The sequence below is a fragment of the Musca domestica genome, unplaced genomic scaffold (assembly GCF_030504385.1).
Source record: "Musca domestica strain aabys unplaced genomic scaffold, Musca_domestica.polishedcontigs.V.1.1 10, whole genome shotgun sequence".
In the NCBI taxonomy this organism is placed as follows: Eukaryota; Metazoa; Arthropoda; class Insecta; order Diptera; family Muscidae; genus Musca; species Musca domestica.
The window spans coordinates 2,551,744-2,561,763 of NW_026712115.1; the positions used below are offsets into that span (position 1 = coordinate 2,551,744).

Genomic DNA, 10,020 nt, shown 5'->3' on the forward strand with positions numbered 1-10,020 from the left:
TAGCCACAAGGCTGAAGCTATGAAAGGGAAAGGGACAAACTGATAATATCAAATCAGATTCTGAATGTCTGCTGGGCCAGGTTCACACACCGTACACGTGACTATATCAAAAGTTATTTTTTCAATAAAATTAGTTCTCTTTTTCATAAGTGCTTTCCACTTTCAAACTAATAATATGCATATGTGGTCTGATAACATTCGGCCTTTTGCCACTCGAAAAATAAACTTCAGACGCTGTGATTACTCTCAATTCACATGTCTCACCAAGAGTTCTTATCGCAACCCTTGAAGTGTTATCATAATGAGGAACTCCTCATAATTCATTTGCATCGGCCTGGTAACAATGGGAACTTCAAAAAATAAAAATAGACAACCAATACAAATATATCTGTTTCATAATAACGATCTTATCGAATATTTTCATAGTTACTTAAAATATAATCAGTTATTCTATTAAATTTATAAACTAAGTAGTATGCCATTTATCTATCAATTTCTCCAATAATTTGAGACATTTTCAGCCGTTGTACTTTGCCGGTGTCGGTGCGCGGCAGAGCGTCCACAAAATAGACCCCACCACGTAGATGATAGAAACTGTCCATTTCCCTTTCGATGACCTCATTCACCATTTGGGCGGTCAGTTGATTGCCTTCGACATCCTTGGTCCTTACAATGGCACAGGCTGCCAAATTTTCAGCCACCAGATCGGGAATGGGAAATACACAGACTTCGGCTACTCCGGGTATGCGCTGTAGTACCTCTTCTATGGGCTGGGGACATATTTGGAAATTCTTCCATTTGAACATTTCTTTGGCACGTCCAATCAAATGTAGAAAGCCCTCGTTGTCAAAGTAACCCACATCTCCAGTCCTTATCCACTTACCGTGCTTGGCTTGGTCTGTAGCTTCGGGATTTTTGTAATAACCCAACCATGTATAGGGGCTGTGAACATAAACTTCTCCCGTTTCATTGGGACCCAAACGTTGGCCATTCTCACCCACAATACATGCCTCTCTGTTGATCCATAATTTACCCTCCGAATCTGGCTTAAACTCAAACGGATAACCACCATTGAGGCTAACACCACCCATTATCTCGGATAAACCATAACCAATTGTGAAACCGGGACGCTTGGTATTATCACCGAGGATTTCAAACATTTGTTCTTGTATGGCCTGTGGAACTTTGGCACCGCCAGCCATCAAGGTATCAATAGATTTGAGGGCAGATCGGGCTTTCTCTTTATCCGTATTCAAAACTAAATCTGCCATTTGGGCTCCAGTTGCAAAGATGTGAGTAACCTTGTAACGTTCCACTAATTCGAGAAAATATTCCGGACTATATGCACGATCGGGAACGATGCGCAGCGTTGAATATAATAAACTTTGTACCAGATTCATAACACCCGATGCCCAGTACATGGTACTGAAACACATCAATACCGAGTCCATGGTGGCGGTGAGACTAGATGGGGAAGAGAAGAGAGAAAGAACGAGAAAAATAATTAGGGCAGAAATCCAGAAGATTATGAAAGTAGAACTAAAAAAGTAGGCATATGTTTCTGCGGGGCCAATTTTCACCTTTTAAACAATTAAGAAAAATTTCAGAATACGATTCATAGGAACTCATGCAATTTATGCATATAGTGTTTTCGGCAATATGGTAGATAAAATATGTAGAATATTTTGAGAATATCAGAGGGGTCCTTTTGGTCCTTTTTTTAATATGGTAACATTTTATTGCAGATCTTAGATAATGTCAAGAGTCTAAATCTTACTTAAACGCCGGGAAGTCATAAAACCTTAATTTTTGAGAATTTGTGAACAAATCTCCACAATTTTCGAAGGATGACGTCAAAGACAAAAATATTTAATTTAACTATAAGTCACCAAAGAAAAGAAATATCTCTATATCTCCACTACATATCTAAAAAATATTTGCCTCAATGTTCCAAAAACAAACCGAAAATATTTCCCAATTTTTCTTCGGACTTTTTTCAAGTTAATGCCTGCAAGTAACAAAAATTTTCTTTTAAGGCGAAAGTTGCCAAACGAAAAAAGATTCTACACAAATTTATAAACTAAAAGTGAAATATATGTCTGATTTTTTACTCGTAATTTAAGTCGAATCTCCCTTTATACATGTGTTTTTGGGGAATGTGTTAAAGGAAGAATTATTCTACATCAGAGCCAGAGTGGGTTGCGGAAAATGCCAAAAAGACTTGATAGTACTCGTTCTTAGATGAAAATCCCAAAGGAGTTTTGGGTTCTTAGGGCAAATGTTGTTAAGGCCTTATATAGAATTTTGGCAAAATTGAAAATTGAGCTTTGAAATTTGTTGGAGATTTTTGGATTACATTCCGAATCATTAGTACATGAAATGGGTCATATCAGATCATTTTTGGGATAACTGTATTTGTTTACGTTTCAAGTATTTGTTTACGTTTTGGCCCTTTAATTTTCCAAAAATTCTGAGATTTTGAGTGCCTATTATGCAAAAATGCTATGCAGAAAAAATTATCAAATTAGGTACAAATTATTAAAATAGGTACAGCAGTATATAATCTGGGTTATCATACAAGGGGCGTATTTCAAAAAGTCGATGAAAACACTTTTTTACAACACGGTTTTAATTGGCCTTTTCAAGCCCTAATTTGTTTAAAATGCTGGCTTACTTTTAAGTAGAAAATTCAAATCATTTTATTTAAAATTTGATTAAATTTAATGAAAATCAGTTCAGATATTGCTATGGTTCAGATTTATATGTGTTTTCTCCAATTTGATAATTTTTGTTCCCGTAAGCTGTTATAAAAACAAGTAAAAATTAAGTTCGGCCGAACTTTTAAAACTCTCCACCTTTGGGTAAAGAAAACATTTTTTTATTTGTTCAAGTGTGTTCCACATTAAAACCGTTTGGATAATGCTGTTAAATTCTTCAAAAACCCATAAAGTGGGTATGGGGCCCATACCAAAACGGGAACCACTATAGACAATTTTATACTTCACGGATTTTCATCTACCAAATCCTCTTAAATAACAAAATTGAAACCATTTCGTAGGTAAATGTGACGGGGATTATCAAAATACCGAATATCGGCGGGTATCATTGTATGTGCGCTATAGGAAAACGTACATAAAATTTTCAATGTTCTTCCTCCGGAACTAGAACCCATTATGAATCAAAATTCTTAATATCCGGAGTTACCATTAGGTGGGGGCTACACGAAAATATGGACCTATATATACTATGTTGCGTCACAAGAGCTAGAACCCATTACGAACTACAAATACCAATTTTTGGACAAAACCGTAACAAAATGTTGCGAAAATAATCAAAATACCGTATATCGGGAAGTACCGTTATATGGTGGCAATTCTAAAACTTGGGCCGCTATGTCTCATTTTCAATATCAACCATCCTAGGCACAATACAAATTGTTCTGTTCAACAGACAGACAGGCAGGTTTAGTTAGATCGACTTAGAATTTTATTCTGATCATGAATATATATACTTTATGGGGTCTACGAAAAATATTTAGTGATGTTGCACCTTTTCAAGGTGGAGGGTATGAAAAGTACCCTCCACCATTTGGAAGGAATTTGCCAACTTAAAAAATGCAATAAAAATACTGAAAAATAAATCATAAATATATCGAATATGAGTAAGTTACCGTTATATTGGGACCTATACGAAGACGTGTATATTCAATTTTTATCATAGGCCATTGCGGTGTTCAAAATGATAAAAATACCGAATAATGGGAGATCCAGTTATGTGGGGGCCATGCGAAGACCTGAACCTGCATAAACAATTTTTTTTTTGTCAGTGGAGGTAGTACGAACTCCAAATACCAAATTTAATGCAATTCCGGTGAAATATGCGATACAAAACATTAAAATACCGAATATAGGTGGGGGGTACAGTTATATGTGGCATTTGTATACTTTGTTGGATCCGACATGAGTATTTCGAGGAGTTACCAATCGAACGACATACTTAATTTACCCTTCATGCTATGGAAGAGGGTATAAAAATAGAAGCCAGGTGGCATCGGGGTTTTGAAACTTTAAATATCAAAGTAACCAAATTAAACCCATCATCAAAAATTTATATCGGATGGAAATAATATATGGGAGCTATATATATAAACTTGATACCAAAATTGCCAGACATACTTCTGGAATGAGCGGGGCCATGTGTGTTAAACTTCATTTGGACCTGCATAAGCAACTTTTGTCGTAAGCCATTACAATATTCAAATACGAAACTTGACATAAAAATCCGGTTAATCTTCGAACTTGACCTGCCTTCAGAAAAATGACTGATCTGTGCAAAATTTTAGTTTTCGATATTTATTTGTTTTGACTCTAGCGAGATTACAACAGGGCTAACTCGTCTTAGAATTTTACGCTGATCAGGAATATATATACTTTGTTATGTCTGAAATTATTATTTCGATAAGTTACAAACCGAATGACGAACTTAATATATCTTCCATATTATGTATGGTGGAGGGTATAAAAAGCTATGTGTCTTTTTTGTTTCCTTCGGTATGTAACAGATACAAAGACAAAATACGCGGCGAGGCGTACGATATAAAGAAATAGCTCGAGATAACTAGAAAATGTATGCGTTGTTTTTTTTTAATCCACTCATCTCGAAATATCGTTCTCAAAGATTTCCTCCTCACTTCCTTCATTAAAATATTTACTGTGCACACTGTAACTATACTTACTATAGAAGATTGTGCAGCATTGATTGATGTGAGCACATCACTCCCTTTGGTGTGCCCGTTGTACCAGATGAACACAATATGGCTGCCGTGTCAGCACTGGACAATTTGGTGCAGGGAAAACTTGAAATATCACCAATATCCTTACGATAAGTCACCAAATCCTTGATATTTAAGATACCCTTTAAACTACCAGTCATCAACACAATTTTGGCATTTAATTTCAACGTCTCCATTACATAAAGCACCTTATTATAGTTTTCCTCATCGCAGAAGATAAGCTTTGGCCTGGTGGTTTCATAGAGTTTTGTTATGGTATCTAAAACACACATGTATATGTTTTTTAATAATTTGGAATTCTGTAAGAATCAAATTCGACATTTCCATACCTTTTTCAAAACCATGAAACACTCCATGCACCGGAGTGCCACACAAAAAGGCCGCCAACATAACTGTGCCCAAATGCAGCGAATGTTTGGCATAGACGCCCACAATATCCCCGGCGTCTACGCCCATTTCGAGAATATTTTTCGCCAATGCCATACTGTAATTTAGAAATTCTTGAGCCGTCAGCGTCTCCCCGGTAGACTCGATAATTTGTATCACTTTCTGGGGAGTTCTACGCAATTGCATTACAATGGCCTCGCCCACAGTCATGTCACGGCTATAGATTTCTTTGCATTTCGGTCCACACCAGATTTTCTCCGCTGCATTGTAAACAGTTCCTCCCAGGTTAGCCGCCATTCCGTTCCGTTTCGTTTTTCTTCTCCTACTTTTTGTGTGTTTCTTCTACGAATATCTTTTGAATACTAACAACCATCGGACACCAGCAGCAGCTCTTAAGTAGTTATCGAGGATCATTCGGACTGCTTGAAATTTAGAGTTTATCTCATTTCGTCGTCGTATCTCTCTTTTTTTTTTTTGGAAAATTTTCGCCAATCATCGACCACCACAAGCTGAGCGAGATAAGGGAGAATCAAATACAGTTGTTTATTTTTAAAATATTAAAGCCGGCTAGTGTTTAGTTTATTTTGTTGTTAAGTGATAATGTCAACGTAGTATTTAGACAAACTAAATATGTGTGTACAGATGGTGTATGATCGCCACTGCAACACCATTTCCAAATGTAATAACGAATAGAGAGTGATCAATGAATGTTTTTAATCTCTAAAGAAGAAAATTAATTTTGTAACTCATTTGTGGCTTAACTTTGAAATGATAATAGAGATAGGAGAACCCAGAAATATCATTCTCAGAAAGCGAAATAGACACAAGATTGCCAAGAATATTTGTACACGGTAGGCGAACGTAGCGATTATGAAGCAAGCAGCATATAGCCCTATCCTGGCTTTACGTTTACGCTAGTCGACAAGAAAACCCATCATTAATTTCCATTACTAAATAATGGATTTCGTATCAATGGATCCAACTAATAAATTATTTTCTCAAGTCCTGAAATAAATAGTTCACTTTGGCCACTAAAAACCGACACATAAAGGGTGATTTTTTTTAAAAGATATAGGAACGGTTAAAAAAAATATTGATATATACAGCGGTGGTCATGGGGTTGGCACACTAGCTACACTGTCTCAAACAATTGTCCGTACCCCAGCTGAAAATATATTTGATTATAATTCGAAAAAATATTTACCCTATTCGAGTAAAATATTTTTTTTTAATTTACAACAATTGTTTATAATAATTTCCAATAAAAATAAAACAATCATGTTTCATTACTTTTTTATAGGAAATACAAACAAAAAGTCCAAAAAAGTAAAATAAAAAATTTGCCCGTACGACAGAATTCAAATATAACGGTTTTTTTTTTTGTTTTTATAAAATCGGATCATTATGTAGAGAAATATAGATTTCTCTAATATAACGGATCATTCATATTTGATCCGATTTGATCATACTGAGATTCCTATTGCCATCAAAGAATTGATTATTAAACTGCACAATGAAGGCAAAAGTTATCTTGACATCGCTAAAAATATTTCCAGACCAAAATCATCTGTACAATATGTGATACAAAATTATAAAAAAAAACTGGCTCACTCTTAATTGCGCCAGGAAGAGGTCGTAAAAAAAACATAGACACTCGACTAGGAAGAAAGATCGACCGGATGGTGAAGCTGGAACCACAAACAAGTGCTGTGGAAATAACTAAAAATGTTCAAAAAGATGAAAATGTTACTTTAAGCGCACAAACGGTACGAAACTTTCTGCATGATAACGAATATAAGGCATGTGTTCCACGCAAAAACCCTTCATTTTAAAAAAGGAATATAAAACAGCGTTTGGAGTATGCCAAAAAATATGTAGACAAACCTGACGAATTCTGGAAAACTGTTATATTTACTGATGAAAGTAAATTTAATATTTTTGGGTCGGATGGAAGACGTTTTTTGTGGCGAAAAGAAAACACCGCGTTGCAGTTAAAGCAACGGTGATGGTGTGGGGTTCAATGGCAGCTGGAGGTGTGGGAAATCTCGTGTTTGTGGAAACCACGATGGACAAAATTTAGGTATTTGAATATTTTGAATGAAAATTTAAAAGCAAGCGCCACTAAATTGGGCATACAAGACGATTATCGATTCTTGCACGATAACGACCCAAAGCACACTTCCATGGTTTTGCGAGAATGGCTGCTCTACAACGTTAAGGAAGTGGTACCTCATCCTCCCCAGAGCCCAGATTTAAACCCCATAGAGCATCTATGTGGTATTTTAGAAATTAATACATATGTAAAATTTTTTATAGAGTACGGACAACTTTTTAAGCTAATATTGAGAATTATTTTCATTTTTTTTTTTTGTTAAAAATAAAAGTGAATCTTTTTTTTTATTTTAATATTAATTGGCATTTTTATAACTACTTGTTGGCCCTAAAAAAAAGATTACTACATTCAAATTGGGAAAGTATTTTTCGAATTATAATCAAATATATTTTCAGTTGTATGGGGTACGGACAATTGTTTGAGACAGTGTACTTGCTATTTTTAAACGCAAATATTTCCTAATTTTTGATGATATCTTTTACATGCTTGTTATTTGCCCTTCTAAGATCACGTCCCATCATGTCCAGCAGTATTCCTTTATATATATATTTTGCGTTTTTCTACCCAGAATAAAATAACCTCCAAAAACACTGGACAGTATTTTAGCACAAAATAAAAAAGTTTAATCATATTAAAAAAAGTAAGAAATCAAAAAAAAAAAAAAATTAATGCACTAAAAACTTTGTACTTAGTTGGATACCCTTCATTTTTGATAACAGCTCCTAGTCTCCTTCGCATATTTTCGCAGCGATTCACTGAAATATCATTCCGAGCTTTTTCTACTTCTTTCGATAAATCGGCCAAATTTATAGGTTTTTCTCTCATTACATGCTGCTCCACATCATCCCAAAGGTTCTCAATAAGATTGAAATCCGGAGATTAGGCTGGCCATTTTAACACGCCGATATTTTCCGATTCCAAGCAACACCTCACTTAGCGTGAAGTGTGTTTTGGATCATTATCTTTCATAAATCGCCACCTAAGAGGCATTTTGTCCTCTGCATAAGGTATCATTGTTTTTAGAAGTATCGACTGGTATAAATACTGGTCCACACGGTCCGTGTTTTATTGTTTTATTGTGTACTTTGGATTATGTTGCATATTCGGAGGACACCATACATATCTCTTACCATCCGATCCGAATCTACAAAATTTAGATTCATCACTCCATAGGACATTTTTCCAAAAAACTAAGGGCTTTTCCAAATGCTTACGAGCAAAGGACAACCGAGCTTGTATGTTCTTTTTTGAATCATGTGGCTTATGCTGAGAAATGCATCCACGTAATTTTTTGTATTAAGTCTTATTCTTATCGTTCTGCTGGACACGTTGATAACATATTTTCCCGAAATTTCTCTCTGGATTACGGCGGAGCTCTTCGACAGAGACTCTAAATATTATAGAGTCCACTTTACGTGATTTTTTTCTGGGCCGAGGAACCAGTGTAGTATTTTCAGATGTTTTATACTAAAAAATAAAAAATAATAAAAAATAAATAAAAGCTTTACTTCGCGTAGCCGGCGTTGGACTTACAAAAGTATCAAATTTAGAAAAGTTTCCTACGCGTTAGCCAATGTGGGGCATAACTAGAGTAGAAAATCTCAATCCCCGGCCTAAAGTCGGCTACTAACAACAACTGTTAAATTTAGAAAAACTTTAGTTCGCGTAGCCGGTTCAACATACCCAGAATGAAAAATCTTAAGCTCTTGAACATGTGCAAATTTAAGAAAAAAATCAGCATTTTTTATCACGTTATAACAATAATTGGATTTAAAATTATTTGATTATTTATAAAAAGTCAAATTTCAAATTCTATTTCTTCTTCAACACATTCAGCTAAAAAATTTGCTCACTCTTCCTACGTTTTTGGATTAGCAGGATTGTACATCATACCGGCATATTTTAAAAATTTAGAAAATATATTTTTGCCCATCATGCTGCCCCACCGTAACAAAATGCACTTTTGTATATATCCGTTAAAAAACAATTTCCGCCTTCAAATGCCTCCATAGTCCTTCAATTGTATTAGTGCGGTACCCTGTCTGAGGGTCCCCAAAATTCAGGGAATGGTTCACCTTGTGGTGGGTATAGCCTTCCTCCGGCAGAGTGTCATAAGCCCAAAATATATATACACAAATATTATTACTTGTATTTTAATATAATGTTATAAAAAACATACATTCCAACAATCTGAGACAATTATAGTACCCGGGAGAATATATTTTTCAATGAGGAGTAACAGACTTTCCCTCGTTCTTTCTTCCACCGGGACAATAAAGCATTTATTCGAGCCTCTCTCCATTCCTCCAAAATCCCATTGTCCCTCTAACCAATGTCATCTGTTGAATTTCCGATTTTACATTCGTCTATTTCAAAAATTTTTCCGGGGCCACCCAGCCTTACTGTGTCCTGGAACGAACTAAAAACAACCAATTCCCTGCAGAAGTTGTCCCAATCCGTTCCAGATTACACACCCGTAATATTGGCTGTTTTCATTAAAAAATTGATGGGTAAATTACCGCACCATAAAACGTCAATTCCAACATTTGTTAGGCCGACAAGTGAGACCGGCTGAAGGTACACCTTCCAGCTCTTTTATGGCCCTTTAAATACCTAAATGCCTCGCTACATTTAAAAGAAAAATAATTATTAAAAATTTAAAAAGAAATATACAGGGTGAGATAAAAACTGAAACGAAGTCAAACGCCACAATATTTACATTTTACAT

At 35.4% G+C, this 10,020-nt stretch overlaps 1 protein-coding gene across 1 annotated transcript; it reads right to left on the reverse strand.

Annotated features, from left to right (window-relative positions):
- Positions 1–113: 113 nt before the first annotated feature.
- LOC131803748 (uncharacterized) lies at positions 114–6,027 on the reverse strand. Its single transcript, XM_059125398.1, has 3 exons — positions 5,122–6,027; positions 4,736–5,051; positions 114–1,464 (listed from the first exon to the last, which is right to left on the reverse strand). Exons 1-3 carry the CDS (start codon positions 5,474–5,476, stop codon positions 483–485), a joined length of 1,653 nt encoding a protein of 550 aa, XP_058981381.1. The 5' UTR covers positions 5,477–6,027; the 3' UTR covers positions 114–482.
- Between the last annotated feature and the right edge of the window lie 3,993 nt (positions 6,028–10,020).